The 17,603-nt window shown below is 34.5% G+C and overlaps 1 protein-coding gene across 8 annotated transcripts in view; it reads left to right on the plus strand.

Annotated features, from left to right (window-relative positions):
- The window catches only part of CEP290 (centrosomal protein 290), a 95,905-nt gene that overhangs the window by 47,642 nt on the left and 30,660 nt on the right, over positions 1-17,603 (plus strand). For all 8 annotated transcript variants that reach the window (XR_003511281.1, XM_027543205.1, XM_027543208.1 and 5 more), the window contains exons 27-38: positions 1,230-1,435; positions 2,364-2,515; positions 4,729-4,840; positions 5,450-5,905; positions 6,669-6,833; positions 7,781-7,888; positions 8,609-8,743; positions 10,614-10,880; positions 11,451-11,558; positions 12,205-12,404; positions 14,952-15,165; positions 16,692-16,829. Coding sequence is in view for 7 of the 8 variants with exons in the window: in XM_027543205.1 (XP_027399006.1) it covers positions 1,230-1,435; positions 2,364-2,515; positions 4,729-4,840; positions 5,450-5,905; positions 6,669-6,833; positions 7,781-7,888; positions 8,609-8,743; positions 10,614-10,880; positions 11,451-11,558; positions 12,205-12,404; positions 14,952-15,165; positions 16,692-16,829 (2,261 nt within the window). In the remaining variant the exon portion in view is untranslated. The remainder of the gene's footprint in view (positions 1-1,229; positions 1,436-2,363; positions 2,516-4,728; positions 4,841-5,449; positions 5,906-6,668; positions 6,834-7,780; positions 7,889-8,608; positions 8,744-10,613; positions 10,881-11,450; positions 11,559-12,204; positions 12,405-14,951; positions 15,166-16,691; positions 16,830-17,603) is intronic.

Raw genomic sequence — 17,603 nt, forward strand, 5'->3', positions numbered from 1 at the left:
ATCCCCTTCTCCTCCTGCCCCCAATCCCTCCCAGCATCAGGGTCTTTTCCAATGAGTCAGCTCTTTGGATAAGGTGGCCAAAGTATTGGAGTTTCAGCTTTAGCATCAGTCCTTCCAATGAACACCCAGGACTGATCTCCTTTAGGATGGACTGGTTGGACCTCCTTGTAGTCCAAGGGACTCTGAAGAGTCTTCTCCAACACCACAGTTCAAAAGCATTAGATATATACAAAAGCCAAATAATATTCAGGGTTAAAGAAGATATTTGGTAAAATCGCTAAATCACATTGCTTCAGGTTTTACTTTTTTACTCTTTAAGACTTTAAAAGTAAAGTCATTGAACTTGCATTCACAGAGTAGTGTTACTTCACTGTATTTCTTCTTATACAATGTATTTCTCAGTTAACAAAATGTGTTTATTTGCCCTTTTTTGTCTTCCTATTTGTGACACCTCCCACACTACATCTTTTACATGGTTACTTCTGTACAGGCATACCTTGGACATACTGCAAGTTCAGGTCTAGACCAGCACAACAAAACAAATATTGCAATAAATGAGTCACAGAAATGTTTTAGTTTCCCAGTGCCTATAAAAGTTATGTTTACATTATACTATAGTGTATTAGGTGTGTAATCGTATTATATATAAACAAATAATATGCATACCTTAATGCTAAAATACTTCAGTGCTAAAAAATGCTAGCCATCATCTGAACCTTCAGTTTGTCATAGTAGTAGCATCAAAGATCACTGATCATGGATCACATAACCAATATACTAGTAGTGGAAAAGGGTGAGATATTGTGAGAATTACCATTGTGACACAGAAACACAAAAAGAGCAAACGGTATTGGAGAAATGGCACCAGTAGACTTACTCGGCTCAGGCCTGTCGCCACATACCTTCAGTTTAAAAACAAAAAGAAAAAAAAAATGCAGTTATCTGCCAAGCTCAATAAAGTAAAGCACAAAATGCCTTTCATCCTATGAAGAATAATTTTTATGATCATTTGAATGATGAAACGTGGAAGTTCCCGAGAGATTAAATGGGGTAGGCAGCATACAGACAAGATGTAACAGAGCTACGACTAGTGCCCAGGTCTGTCATAATTCAAAAGGCTCATGTGTTTTCCACAGAACCATATTACCTCCTTATATGATGTCTAAAATATTGGGGATAACATTTTGATAAGAGGAGCATAAGATTTACCAACATATTGTTGCATTTAGGAAATGAATCTAACATGGATAAGGCAAAGAAATCTGTAACCAACAGTGAGATTGTTTCTATTTCAAAAAAAATCACTATGCTGGAGATGAAGGAATTAAATGAAAGGCAGAGGGCTGAACATTCTCAAAAAATGTACGAACATGTGAAGACTTCACTACAGCAAGTGGAGGAACGCAATTTTGAGTTGGAAACCAAATTTGCTGAGGTTTGATATTATAATTTTTATCATGCAGTTAGAAAGTAAATAATTATTCACGGTAGCCATTGTATTATTGGAAGAGGTTTGTTTGTAACTCTGAAGCAGCATATTAATACAGTGCTTGTGTTTCATGTAATAGATAAATAATGTAGCTTTATATCTGAAATGTTTAAAAAGAAACCATGTATTTCTGTGATTGAGTTCTTATTTCTTACCAGCATTACAAAATTTAGGTGTAATGTGCAAAACGATGTTATTTGCTTAATGGAATTTCCTTCCATTGTCATCCATTCATTTAACAGTTATTATTTCTGAGTGCCTATAACATGCCAGATGCTGTGTGGGAACTGGAGTTATAGCACAAAATAAGAAAGACAGTAATCTCTCCTCTCAGGGACTTCATTCTAATAGAAAGTTTTAGACTTTTTTGATATGGTTAAAATTATTAAATTGGCTGGCAATAATATCGTTTGCAAATATTCAACAATTTATGATGAATATATAATCATATATATTCTCAAGCACTCTTCCTTGACAATTAGTAAATTTCTCAGGTCATTCATGTTATTTTGTTTGTTTTAACCAAGTCATTAAATAATATATTAAGATTTCATTAATATTAACTTTATTTATAGATGATATAATTGAAGTAAAATGTAACAAGCATTTTAAGTAAATTAAGAGTATCATAGATTCATATCTTACTAGATTGTGAGTTGACCAATATAAATGACTTGGTGGGTTGACATATAACTAGAGTTTTCCTAATTTGTTCCTGGCTTTTTCTCTCCTTATCATCTTCAATCTATTCTTAATACTTGACACCCAAGTTAGTATCTGGACTAAAATAAAGAGGACTGCAGGATGCTTAAAGGTATATTAGGAAAACTTCACCAAAGCTAATGTTTCTAAACATCTTTTGTTATTTTCCCAGCTTACCAGAATCAATTTGGAGGCACAGAAAGTGGAACAGATGTTAAGAGATGAATTAGCTGATAGTGTGAGCAAGACAGTAAGCGATGCTGACAGGCAACACATTCTAGAATTAGAGAAGAGTGAAATGGAACTAAAAGTTGAAGTATCAAAGTAAGTGCGTGTGCAAGTTTTAGGCACTTGGTTAGCTGTGTCCGTGCGCGTCACTTGGTTAGCTGTGTCCGTGCGCGTCATTTGGTTAGCTGTGCCCGTGCGCGTCATTTGGTTAGCTGTGCCCGTGCGCGTCATTTGGTTAGCTGTGCCCGTGCGCGTCATTTGGTTAGCTGTGTCCGTGCGCGTCATTTGGTTAGCTGTGTCCGTGTGCGTCATTTGGTTAGCTGTGTGCATGTTTGTCATTTGGTTAGCTGTGTCCACTGTGCTTTGTATTATGAAACCTCATTACAGTGATCAAGGGTAATATCCTTAGTAGCAGTTGATGCTGGTTTCTTTTTATATAGAACTCTGTTAAGTAATAATTGACTTCCCTGGTGGCTCAGATGGTAAAGCGTCTGCCTACTATACGGGAGACCCAGGTTCAATCCTTGGGTCAGGAAGATCTCCTGGAGAAGGAAATGGCAACCCACTCCAGTATTCTTGCCTGGAACATCCCATAGATGGTGGAACCTGGTAGGCTACAGTCCATGGGGTCGCAGAGAATCAGACACGACTGAACAACTTCACTTTCACTAAGTAATATTAACAAGATTGATATTTAACTGGCATAAATAACAATATTGGAGAAGAAATAACTTCTCAAGATTTATATTTATCAGAACCCAGTATTACAGAAAACACAGAACTTGGCATCAGGACCCTATGAAATCTGTTTTTTTACCACATACTAGTATTTTTTTGGAAGGAAGGGTTGTGGCATTTACTTAACTTACTAAGAGAGTTATAGTATATCTAGTTATAATAGGGTTGCTGTAAAAATATAAAGAACAATTCAGATTTGATTCAGTTTGCATATCTTGGGTATCTACTGTGTACTGTTTGTGGGCTCATTCGCTAAGTCATGTCCAACTCTTGTGACCCCATGAGCTGTAGCCCATGGGGCTCCTCTGTCCATGGAATTCTCCAGTCAAGAATACTGGAGTGGGTTGCCATTTCCTTCTCCAGGGAATCTTCCCAACCCAGGGCTCTAACCTGCTTCTCCTACACTGGCAGGGGGACGAGCACCTGGGAAGCTACACTCTGTGTACTGTGCTTTGTATTAAATACTTATTGAATCATCCCAATCCACTTAATAATCCAGATAACATTTGTTGTTTTCATTTTATATAAAGAAACAGTGTATTCTCTTAGAATTCAAAATATATGTAGGAGGAAGTACTATACACCAGGTATATGCTTGTATCCATTTGTAATCATGTGTTAGCTGCTTTAGAGTAGTATGAGGATCCTTGAGTTGATTCATCAAGCTCAAATAATTAGTAAACAGGGTTATGGCTAACCCATGAAAGTATAGCCATTGTTTTGGAACCTTGTTTTGGTAATATCACTAATTTCCAGCCCTTTCACTATGAAGGACTCCTTTATTCTTCTTATGTCATGGACCTCACCTTTTTTAGTAAACTAAGTTATAATTAATCATTTTGTCATATTTTAATTGATTAAGACTCATATAACTGGCAATGAGAATTTCTAATCAACATGAGGAAACCAGACTTATCAGTTACACTGAACTAAAATTATTCCAGTCCAAAGTAAAATGCATTTTAGTTTACCTATTTAATCTTATCACAATGGTCATATAGGACATTTAATAATTATCATCAAGCTCCCCTCCTTTTTTGGTAATAGTAATAAATGTATAATCTTTTTCACATTTCTGCTACCTTATAAATTAAAATAAAGCCAATCAAAGCATCATTGATTGACCTTGAAAATTTAAATTTCTATAATCTTAACTGTACAATTTGTCAAGTAAGCCTACCTAATACCTTATTCCAGCTATACCAAACCACGGTAACAAGTGTCTCATGAAAAAATTTGTGAGAGGAGTTTGTTGGCCATTTATGTTTGGGAAATGTACATGTACAGATTGAGATCCTTTTTTACTTTAGAACTTCTCAGAGCATTTGATATGATACTGTGTATATGAATTTTCAAGGGAGAGCAATGTTGGGAATGGAGCGGTTAAAACCTGTTAACCTCTCATGGAATTATGTTCCATGAAATACTTCAGGAAACTTTAGTATTTCGTAAAAAGAAGAGATGCTGCAAGCTAACAGCTTTTCCACAAGGGTCTAGAAATTGGAAAATCTAGTATTTATTTACTTAGAGTATGTACCTAATCATATCTGAAGTATCTTATTACTTCCTAGACTAAAAGAGATTTCTGATATTGCCAAAAGGCAAGTTGAAATTTTGAATGCACAACAACAGTCCAGGGAGAAGGAAGTAGAGTCCCTCAGAACACAGCTGTTAGACTATCAGGTATGTGCAGTGTTAACTCTTCTACATAGAGGCTTTTCTTTTCCAAAATTTATGTTAGATATTGGGATCATTTTGTAGTTTTAATCAGGATAAATCAAATAGAGGCTCCTGTTTTCGTTAATTGTAACTTGATTAGAAAAATTTTAATTTGAAATGCCATTGGTAACACAGGAAAACATTTAAATGCTTACAGATGCATTGTACCAACTGCTGATCACAGTTCAGACAATGGGGAGAAACATGTCTTTCATAACAGCATTGTTCCTTGTATTTATGTATAGGTTTCCACATATTCTCACATTATAGTTTTTTTAGGATTAAAAAACTACCCGTTGTCTACATTAGTAGTATTATCAGTATTGTTATTTACATATGGACGTTTAAAGTAAACTTAGTAATATTCCAACTGGTATGTAGTTAGGTGCCAGATTTAGATTTTAAATAAGTTTCATTCTAGTTCTTTTTATTCTGCAGTCTTTTGCAATTTATGTTAAAGCAAGGTTAGATTTTTGTAATTGTTTTAAATTAGTAAATTCTGATTTTTAAGTCCACGATAAGTTTCACTGGGAAAACTTGAAACTTACTACAAATATTTATTTTTCATGTCAGGCACAGTCTGATGAAAAGGCACTGATTGCCAAGCTGCACCAACACGTAGTCTCCCTTCAGGCTAGTGAGGCTGCTGCTCTTGGCAAGGTGGAGTCAGTTGCATCTAAACTGCAGAAGGTGGAGGCCCATACTCTGCGCTTAGAGCAGAAACTCGATGAAAAAGAACAAGCTCTCTTTTATGCCCGTTTGGAGGGTAGAAACAGAGCAAAACATCTGCGCCAAACAATTCAGTCTCTACGACGACAGTTTAGTGGAGCTTTACCTTTGGCACAACAGGAAAAGTTCTCTAAAACAATGATTCAGTTACAAAATGACAAACTTAAGATAATGGAAGAAATGAAAAATTCTCAACAAGAACATAGAAGTCTGAAGAACAAAACACTGGAGATGGAATTAAAGTTAAAGGGACTGGAAGATTTAATAAGCACTTTAAAGGATGCCAGGGGAGCCCAAAAGGTAAAACACCGATTTTAAGTTCAGTATGTTCAAAAGAGGTACATAATCATTTTGAGTTAATATGTGCCTATGTGGAAAATGCTTAATATATGAGCAAAATTCCAGATATAATTTATTAATTTAGATTATATAAATTAGGAGTTTGGGCTATTAGAATATCTGTTTATAAATAAAATGAGACTCCTCTAAGCCATAGTTTCAGTAGAAATGCTTAGAGTGTAATATCAAAGAATTTTAAACACTCTAGGAAAGTATGTATTAATTAAATACTAGTTGTAATTGTTCTTAAACATTATAGTGATTAAACAAGTAGTAGGCCTACATTTATTTTTTAATGTAATTTTGTTTTTACTCTTATTTGGAAGGAATTAATGAAAAATAATTATTTTGAAATTAAATTTTATTCTCTAGGCTGGAAACATTAGGGATTTTTATTTACGAAAGTAAAACCAATGTTGCAATTACACACAAACACTAAGGACCCAACAAATACATGAAAGTAAATGAATAAATAAATGTGATTATTAGTGATATCCGTTTCAGCATATTTTGAAAAATGTTTTATGTTAAGATTCTACATATTAAAAAAGTCTATAGAAATTCTAAAAAAACTTTTCTTTTTGGCACAACCAAGGATAATTTTATATCTTATTTTATTTTAGAATGTCCATTAATTTGAATTAAAATCATTAAGATCAGTAGAGAAATACATTATTTATTAATATAATATTAACATTTGTATATGTAATTTATAAATATTTAGGTAATCAGTTGGCACACAAAAATAGAAGAACTCCGTCTTCAAGAGCTTAAACTCAATCGAGAATTAGTCAAGGATAAAGAAGAAATAAAATATTTGAATAATATAATTTCTGAATATGAGAACACAATCAGTAGTCTGGAGGAAGAAATTGTGCAGCAGAATAAGGTTTCATTTTATATTTATTTTGGTGTTTTGTTGCTAAGATTTTTAATATAACAACATTGCATTGATGACTACCTTATTTTCCTAATCAAGTATAGCTTCTATTATTATTCTTATAAAATATTGTTTGTCATTTTTTAAGCTATTCTAATTAGTAGTCTTGAAAGGAAGAATTCATAAGCAAGTTTATTTGGTAAGTTAATTTTTGTTTCACTGTTGGTTATTTAAATTCACCTTTACCAGTTTCTACTGGCCGTCACTGATGGAATAAGGCAGCTTGGTATAGAATAAAGCACAGAAGCTTTGAGGCAGATGCAGTTCACTAAGCAGATGCTTACTTGCGTTAGACATTTTGTTGTTCCTTCTGCTTAAATTGTTCTTACCTAAGATACCAATGCTTTCACTGCCTTCTGATCTTACCTCTAATGTCTTACCTTATCAATGAGGCCTTCACTAGTTACCCAACATACAACAGTAAATTTTATCATCAAGATTCCTTAAATACGGATTACCTAGTTTCATTTAACTCCATAGCACTCATCGCCCTCTGACATATGACATACTTATTTGTTTACTATCTCCCCCTCAGTACTATATAAATCCTGTGGTGAAGGGGACTTGGTTTTGTTTATTGCTGTGTTCTCATTGTCTCGAATAGTATTTGCCACATAGAATGTGTCATTAAACGTGTTTTGGATGAATGGATGGATGGATAAATGGATGGGTACATGGATGGGTTGAAATCCTGACTCCACACCTGCCTGTCCTTGTCATCTTAGGCAAAAATTACTTACTCTCTGAATTTTCTTCCTTTTTCCTTAAAATGAAAATAATAACAGTGACCTCAAATGGTTGTTGTGAGGATTAAAGAAGAAAAACATATGTAAAAATTCTTCTCATAGGCCTGGTGAGTGTCTTTGTGTGTGTATGACCCAACTATCTTTCTTTAGTTTCATGAAGAAAGACAAATGGCCTGGGATCAGAGAGAAGTTGAGCTGGAACGTCAACTAGATATTTTTGACCGTCAGCAAAGTGAAATACTACGTGAAGCACAAAAGGTATAAATGATTAATCCTGTTTGCTACTCTATAGCAGGACCTATAATGTTAACCAATAGAAATATTTTCTAAGGTTGGATGGAATTTTATTTTTATTTTTCTGTTTTTTTTTTTTTTTTTTTAATTGGAGGATAATTGCTTTACAGTGTTGCATTAGTTTCTGGTATACAACAGTGTGAATCAGCTATATGTATGCATACATCCCCTCCCTTCTAAGCCTCCCTCCCAGTCACCACATCCTGCCCCTCTAGGCTGTCACAGAGTACTGCGGTCAGCCCCCTGTGTCATAGAGTAGTTTACCAGTATCTATCTATTTTACATGCGGCAGTGTATATACTCTTTCAATTCGTCCCACCCTCTCCTTCCCCTGCTGTGTCCACAGGTTCATTCTCTACATCTGTGTCTCTATTCCTGACCTGCAAATAGGTTCATCAGTACCATTTTTCTAGCTTCCTTGTATATGTGTTAATATACGGTATTTGTTTTTCTCTTTCTGGTTTACTTCACTGTATGACAGACTGTAGGGGTCATCCACATCACTACAAATGACCCAGTTTTCTTCCTTTTTATGGCTGAGTTGCAATTTTAATTGATGATATCTTTTTATGTGTCAACTATAAGTGTATTTAACCATGTCTTGTCATATAGTTGTAAACATTAATATTGTTATTTCCAATGTTGCAACTGCTTTTTTTTAAAAAAAATTCTATTTCTCAATAGTTTGAAGAGGCTACAGGATCAATGCCAGACCCTAGTTTGCCCATTCCGAATCAACTTGAGATTGCTCTAAGAAAAATTAAGGAAAATATCAGAATAATTCTAGAAACCCAAGCAACTTGCAGATCACTGGAAGAGGTAATTAGAAGAATTTGCATATTGTTGTTGTTCAGTTGGCAAGTCTGACCCCAAGTCTGACTCTTTGTGACCCCATGGACTGTAGCATGCCAGGCTTCCTGGCCCCTCACCATCTCCTAGAGTTTGCTCAAGTTCATGTCCATTTCATTGGTGATGTCATCCAACCATCTCATCCTCTGTTGCCCTCTTCCTGCATTTTGATAAGTGTATTATTGGATATACTTCTGGAATTTTATAAGTAATATTTTTAAATGAGGATGAAGCATAAAATGATGAATCTGTTGCTTATTCTACTCTACTTTTCTTTAGTCTTTCTTTTGCCAACAAAGAACAGTAGACATGGCTAATTTGAAATCACTCTTCTTTTAGTCATTACTTATCACTTTTGGGTACACTCGTCAGTTGCTAGCATGAAAGGAAACCAAAAGAGCATTTGACTATAGCTTTATGAACAATGTGTTTCCTTCCCCTCAATGATCAAGAATTGTTTTCATCCTTGTTTATTTTTATATTTTATTTTGAAGCATATGTTCTAAACTCTGGATCAATTTTCAGTTTATTTCTTTTTGTGGGTGGTTAAAGGGCTTGAGGGTAAACTAGAAATTGTTTCTTAGTTTAATATAGGTCTTAAATTTGGTTAATAGATGGTCACATCTCTCTTTGTTAAATTATACAGAAAATAATAAAAACTGAATATATTTAGATGCCAACTAAAATGAAAATCATATTACTATAAATACATTTAAAATGATTTTTTAAATTGTGCATTTTTAAATCAACCAAAGAAACTTAAATTGTCTTCTGTATTGTAAATTTGTCATTTATGTGAATTGCCACTGAGTTATTTGATTTTTGAGTATTTGCTTAATTCTGTTGAGGAATAAATACTATTTTCAGTTTTGTTTTGAGAAGCTGCCCATTTTATAATGGAGAGCCATTGACCCAGACCACTAAAATTCCAACTTTTATACTTTGTTGACTTCTATGGGTTACTCTTCTGGTGCTCTAATGAGTCAATGAATCAAAATAAAAGAAATGATTTATTACATTTTCTTTATAGATCTATCACCATCCACATTTCTATTTCTAAAACTATAAGATCTAAATAAAGTATTGTAACTAAATTTCATTTTCATCATAACAATGAAGTTTCTAACATATATAAAATCTTATAAATAAAATATGCATATAGATAACTGCTGTCACATAGAAATACAGTTTAACCTTATTAAGACTCTTGAGAGTCCCTTGGACTGCAAGGAGATCCAACCAGTCCATCCTAAAGGAGATCAGTCCTGGGTGTTCTTTGGAAGGACTGATGTTGAAGCTGAAACTCCCAACACTTTGGCCACCTGATGTGAAGAGCTGACTCATTTGATGCTGGGAAAGATTGAAGGCAGGAGGAGAAGGGGATGACAGAGGATAAGATGGTTGGATGGCATCACCAACTCAATGGACATGAGTTTGAGTAAATTCTGAGAGTTGGACAGGGAGGCCTGGTATGCTGCAGTCCATTGGGTCGCAGAGTCGGACATGACTGAGAGACTGAACTGAACTGAAAGTAGCATTTGGCTATCAGTGCACTTCCCTTGTAGCTCAGTTGGCTGAGAATCTGCCTGCAATGCAGGAAACCCAGGTTCGATTCCTGCATTGGGAAGATCCCCTGGAGAAGGAGATGGCAACCCACTCCAGTATTCTTGCTCGGAGAATCTCATGGACAGAGGAGCCCAGCAGGCTACAGTCCATGGGGTAGTACGAATTGGACGCGACTTAGTGACTAAACCACCACCATTAGTCTGACTAAAATTCAGATGAAGCATTTAAAAGAAAAAAAAGTATTTTTTTTTTTTTTAATGATTTATCATTACAGAAACTAAGAGAAAAAGAATCTGCTTTACGGTTAGCAGAGGAGAATATTCTGTCAAGAGACAAAGTAATCAATGAACTGAGGCTTCGATTGCCTGCCACTGCAGAACAAGAAAAGCTTCTAGCTGAGTTCAGCAGAAAAGAGGTGGAACCAAAATCTCATCACACGTTGAAACTTGCTCATCAGACCATTGCAAATATGCAAGCAAGGTTAAATCAAAAGGAAGAAGTGTTGAAGAAGTATCAACATCTGCTAGAAAAAGCCAGAGAGGTATTTGATTATGTTATGCTATCTTATTTATTATGGTGTTTTTAGACAAATGCCAAATACTATTCTGCCCTTAAATGGTGTTTCATTTTTTGTTTTCAAATGATTCTATTCAGGTATTGTTACTTTCACGTGATTGGATTACAGATCTGTCAGTAAAACTGGCAGTTTGTGTTATTGACTGAGTAAACCAGTAATGGTGTTCATGGTGAAACTGTGATTTCGAGTTAATAGGTGAAGATTGAGGCAGTAAGTTAGAATGAAATCCATCACACTGGTATCAGTGAAAATCAAATTTGCTAGAATTTTAAGGGGTAAAAAAAATCTAAAATTTAAAAATTGCTAGAAACAAGTTAAAAGATAATGAATCCATATTATTCTAATATTAAGAATAAATTATACTCTAAGGCTAGGCTTGTCAGTTTGAACATGTGCTAGAGAAATGTATGCACATGTTGTTCCTTCCTTCTCATAAGGATTTTAGTATATTAAAGATAAAATATTTAAGACTTTTAGAATGTAAATTTATATGAATCACAATGTAAGCTATAGTTTTAATTTGTTATAAAACAGGAACAAAGAGAAATTGTTAAGAAACATGAAGAAGAACTTCATACTCTTCATCGTAAATTAGAACTGCAGGCTGATAATTCACTCAGTAAATTCAAAGAAACAGCTTGGGTAAGATTACAGTTTGGGTAAGAGTCTAGGAACTTTGTTCTATTCTTTATTGATTTTTCAGACCATACAGTTGAAAATTTAGCTCTGTTTTTGGGGAAAGGGGGTTGGAAGCCATCCTACTTTTTTTTTTTTTTTTTTTTGCCAGAATAATCTGAATACACAGCTCTGATCATTTTTTTCCCTAGACGTACATTTGTTATAGCTTACTGCTGCCTAGAAAATCATGTTTATATTTCTTCCTCTGACTTGTCTGTCTTTTCAAATCTGTACATTATTAGTTTACCTGTATCTAACTGCTTTCTATGTTCTGAATTCAGTTTATTCTTGCCTCTTGATCATTGCATTCTGTATGTGCAAAAGACCTGTCTTTCTTCTCCTAACATGCAAACCTTAGCTTTCTCAAACTTTAACTCATTAATTCAATCAACATTTATTTATTGATCCTTCCCTACATGTAGGTACTTTGCCAGATGCTGGGAATACAAAGAATAAGATCTCTATTTCCTGTCTTCTCTAAGCCTTCATTGCCTTCATTACATTTTAGATTTGATATTGTTTTGATTATTTAAGGAACCAAGTTAAAATTATGAGATAAGTATGGCATTGCATTGTACCTGCTCATGGCTAATATAATGATATTTCATAGGATTTAATAAAACAGTCTCCCACTCCAGTTCCTACCAATAAGCATTTTATTCGTTTGGCTGAGATGGAACAGACAGTAGCAGAACAAGATGACTCTCTCTCCTCACTTGTGATCAAACTAAAACAAGTATCTCAAGATTTAGAGAGACAGAAAGAAATCACTGAATTAAAAATCAAAGAATTTGAAAATATGAAATTACGGTAAGTCTTAGAAATAGATTGTAAATAAGGAAAATGGGAATAATGATATAATAAATATAAATGTAAGCATTTGTTATATCATGCACTGGTCTAAAAATATTGACTATATTATCTCATTTTATCCTCAGTACTACTAATGATATGGGATAGTCACTCCATTTTGCAGATAGGAAGCTAAGCTACAGAAGGCCTCAGTAACATGCCTAGGAGAAGATGGGAAAGCCATGATTTGAATCTAGTCAGTCTGACTCAAAAGATTCTTGCGTAGAATTTCATCTTTAACCTTTGAAAATTTCCTTTTTATTATCTGTAAAGGAAAATGACAATACTTACTCTGGCTCTTTCAAGGTGGTTATATGAAGGCCAGATGATGCTATATATGGAAGTAGTTTGAAAATTGTAAAGTAACATAAATACAAAACTTTTACTTATATACCTGTAACAGTTTGTGGCCCCACTCCAGTATTCTTGCCTAGAGAATCCCGTGGACAGAGGAGCCTGGTGGGCTGCTGTCCATAGTGTCGCACAGAGTCCGACACGACTGAAGTGACTTAGCAGCAGCAACAGTTTGTGGCATACATTTAAGGCTCAAATATTTGTTGAATGAAATATTAATCTTTTTTATTAACCACATCAACGGTGGAGGGCTCAAAGCATTCTCTATATTAGAAATTCTAAACATTGTTCATTCATTTATCAGAGTATACATTTTAAAACTAAGATAGGTATAGGAGTTCCCTGGTGATCCCGTGGTTAGGGACCAGGATTAAACCTGGTCCAGGAATATTGCACATGCAGCGAGGCAGTAACGCCCATGTACCACAACTGCTGAGCCTGTGCACTGGAGCCTGTAGCCTCGACTATTGAGCCCAAGTGCTGCAACTGCTGAGCTCTGCATGCCCTTGAGCCTATGTTCCACCACAAGAGAAACCACCTCAATGAGATGCCCACACACAGCAACTAGAGAGTAGCCCCCACCACTCACCGAAAGCCTGCATGCAGCAGCAAGGACCCAGAACAGCCATAAATAAATAATAAAATAAGATAGGTTTATATTTAGGTATTTTGTAATCACTGGAGAACTATCTCTAGTGTTCAGTTTCTTATCTGAAAAAAAAAATGAGAAAGTAAACTACTTGGCTTATAATTCTATTCCATCTCTGACGTCCTTATTAGAACCTTTGATTTATTCATTTATCCAAGATACTTCTGACAAAGTTAACACTATTTTTGCTTTATTAAGAAGCTGCCACTTTAAATGAATTATTCTCTAAGAGAAAACAGAAAGTAGCATGTGATATATAAGTTTCTGTCATATTTTAGAGCATAACATTTCTCTCATTTCTGAATCTGATTCTTGGATGTTGAAAATAATCAACTTTTGATATCATCTTGTATATTTACTATTTCGCCACCTGAAACACTTGAAGTTACTGTTTTGTACCTCTGTCATTTTAGCCTAAAGTTAATACTTTTATTCTCTGTGTGTGCAATGGTATGCATATTTTAATGTGTCTTAGGAAATTATAGTTCTGTGTGATTTCTTTAGTGAAACCTTATAATTATGATGATTATTTAAAGTGACTTAAGTTTTTGCTGTAAGAAACAAGTCTCAGATTGTTTAACACTGTACCTGTTGATAGTTCAACATACCTTTCATTGAACAAAGTTTAATAATTTGAATATCAATATTGATGGCCTTATTAACGTAGTATCTATGTAAGTACAGTGAACTGGATGTAATGATGTAATTCCATGTATGAGACTAATATTGAATGAGCAGTAGGACTAATTGAATTTACTAAGTCTTTGTGCATGCATGCGTGCATAGTCACTTCAGCTGTAAAAAGTCTTTAGTTACTACTATAGTATCTACTTCCATATAGTATAGAGCTACAGAATTATAGATGCAATACTGGTGACTTTAAAACCATATACAAATTAAGAGTACACATGGATGGTTTCTGTGAAAGTTCATATTTTGTCTTTGTAAATGTCACTATAGGGCAGTGATTTTTCAAGCAGAAGTGATTTTTCTCTCCTCTCCCCTCAGGGACATTTGATGTAGACATTTTTGATGAATGATTAGGAGTAGTATTGGCATCTTGTGGGTAGAAGCAAGGAATACCGCTAAATGTTTTAAAATGCATAGACAGTAGCCCCCACCCCCAATGAAGAATTATCCAGCAAAAATGTTAATAGTGCTATGGTTGAGAAACCCTTATATAAAGCAAGCAGTTGCATCTTGCAAGAACCATAATATTTAAAGTGTTATTTTGTTCATTCTCTATATTATTTCATCTAGAGCCACAAATTACTGATGCAGTTGTTGCAAAAACATAGTAGGCAGAAACTGGAAGAAAGTCTATTTTATGTTAAGTTAAATAGTAGTTAAGTAAAGAATTGTTCATCTTTCAGGATTTAGATTGAGACTTAGATTTTTAAGGATACCGAGGACCAAACATTTGTTCTTTGTAAAATTTGTATCAATCAAACTGTTAATTGCAACAACCACTCTACTAAATACATATGTTTGCTGTATATTAGGCTCCAAGAAAATCATGCAGATGAAGTGAAAAAAATAAAAGCAGAAGTAGAGGATTTGAGGTGTCTTCTGGTGCAATCACAAAAGGAGTCACAAAGTTTAAAATCTGAACTTCAGACTCAAAAAGAAGCAAATTCAAGAGCTCCAACAACTACAATGAGAAATCTAGTAGAAAGGCTAAAGAGCCAATTAGCCTTGAAAGAAAAACAACAAAAAGTAAGTAACAATAGAAAGTTAACAAGATTTCAAAAAAACATGTGGTAGAATGCAGATTTGTAAAAGATGATAGCATGCATCTCTCTCTTGTAATAAAAAGTATAAGCATTATCTTAAGGGAGCCTGGTGGGCTGCCGTCTATGGGGTCGCACAGAGTTGGACACGACTGCAGCGACTTAGCAGCAGCAGTAGCAGTAAGCTGTTAAGCAAGTTTGGGTTTTTCAACTCTTTTTGAAAGCCCTATAAACTGGTGGTGTTTTTAAGTTCAAATATAGTCCAACTTGGGCTTTCCTGGTGGCTTAGACAGTAAAGAATCTGTCTCCAATGCAGGAGACCTGGGTTTGATCACTGGATTGGGAAGATCCCTGAAGAAGGAAATGGCTACTCACTCCATGGAGAATTCCGTAGACAGAGGAGCCTGGTGGGCTGCAGTCCATAGGGTCACAAAGAGTCGGACATGACTGAGCTGCTAACACTTATATCTGTGCATCGTCTAACTTATCTTTCTATGTTATCAGTCTGATTTGTGGGTTAGCTATAGGAAATAAAGAGAAATCTTCTTGAAAATATTTTCTCTCCTTTTCTGTTAGGATGCTCTGTTAGTGAGGCCATTTTGAACAATTTAAATAATTAAAAAATTTTAAACAATTCTGGGGATTAAGGAGGAGATAGGATAAGAGGAGGAAAGATTAAAGGAGATCTCAGAGACAGTGCTGTGAAAAGGAGTTGGTCAGTGGATTAACAGGTTGATTAGTTTTCCATTTATCTCAGATTTTGTATATAATTAACTGTTTTAGAAGGTGCTACTGTTTTTCTGTGCTAGCTCATGAAATTTATTGGCAGATTTTAAGTCTTTTCTAATCTTGTAACTTCATCTTCTTAAATTCAATTAATTTCACATGGAAGCATATATTAAATGAGTAATTTAAATAAACATTTCAGCTTAGAATTTTGAGAACAAAACATGCCTGAGTTGTGTAATGCAGATTGTTTGATATAATGCTGCTGCTGCTGCTGCTAAGTCGTTTCAGTCGTGTCCGACTCTGTGCAACCCCATAGACGGCAGCCCACTAGGCTCCCCCATCCCTGGGATTCTCCAGGCAAGAATACTGGAGTGGGTTGCCATTTCCTTCTCCAATGCATGAAAGTGAAAAGTGAAAGTGAAGTTGCTCAGTCGTGCCCGACTCTTAGGGACCCCATGGACTGCAGCCTATCAGGCTCCTCCGTCCATGGGATTTTCCAGGCAAGAGTACTGGAGTGGGCTGCCATTGCCTTCGCCTTGATTTAATGCTAGATTTTCACAATTATCATTATCAAGATTTTGAATTCTCACACTCAATTTGGGAAGAATTGAGTTCACTTACTAATGGAAATCCATTTGAAACAGCTGGATTGTGAACACTGATTAAACATATGGTATTATAAGAGAATAGTTTAAAGTAATGAATCTTATGTATATTTTATATTACATGTTTCTCATATAAAGTGTCATTTTTAAAAAATTATGTATGGTTTGAAATTTTTAGGCACTTAGTCGGGCACTTTTGGAACTTCGGGCAGAAATGACAGCAGCAGCTGAAGAACGTATTATTTCCATGACTTCTCAGAAAGAGGCAAATCTCAATGTTCAACAAATTGTGGATCGACATACTAAAGAGCTAAAGGTGATCATGAACGTGTGCATTCATATAACAGAGTTCCCACTAATTCCTGTTGGAAGAAAATTCACTTAGATATATAATAATTTTGGTAATGAATAAGGAATTTATTCTAATAAATAATTAGTGCATAGATGTATACATACTCAAAGTTCTGAACACTAAATATCTTTACCATATTCACTGAATATCGTCTTGAAGGTTAGTAAAGAGTAGTCCATTATAAGACAGTCCTCTTAATAGAATTAAATTTAAGAAACATTTTTCTTAGGCTTTTTAAATTCTGTATTGATAAGTGAGATTAGTTTTTGCTAAGTTCATAATATGACTTAATTGGCTTTCCTTTTTTAGCCCCTGAAATAGTTTATGGAAATTATGTAGTCCACATTTAATCTATAGGGCTGCCCAACATTAAAGCCTTTTCTTTTTTAAATTATTTCTTAATTTTTAACAGTGTATTATTTTCTTACCCAGTTATTAGGTTTGTTACTATATGAAAATTTTTTTTTCTAAAATGTGTACATTTAATTGTGATTTTTAAATTTCTCTACATAGAGTTTCATACAGTTTGAATAAAATGAAAAATCTAGTTTTTATGTTTTATTTTGTTTGTAATTTTTATTTACTTTTGGTTTATTTATATATACCCTTTATCACCATTAAACCATGTAAGGACTGGATTTTACTCAGATTTTTAAAATCTCCTATTGGACCTATTGAGATTATTAGCATAATTGACAGTAAAAATCCAGTAAGTCATAACTATGTAAATAGGTATAG

The sequence above is a fragment of the Bos indicus x Bos taurus genome, chromosome 5, assembly GCF_003369695.1.
Source record: "Bos indicus x Bos taurus breed Angus x Brahman F1 hybrid chromosome 5, Bos_hybrid_MaternalHap_v2.0, whole genome shotgun sequence".
Taxonomy (NCBI): domain Eukaryota; kingdom Metazoa; phylum Chordata; class Mammalia; order Artiodactyla; family Bovidae; genus Bos; species Bos indicus x Bos taurus.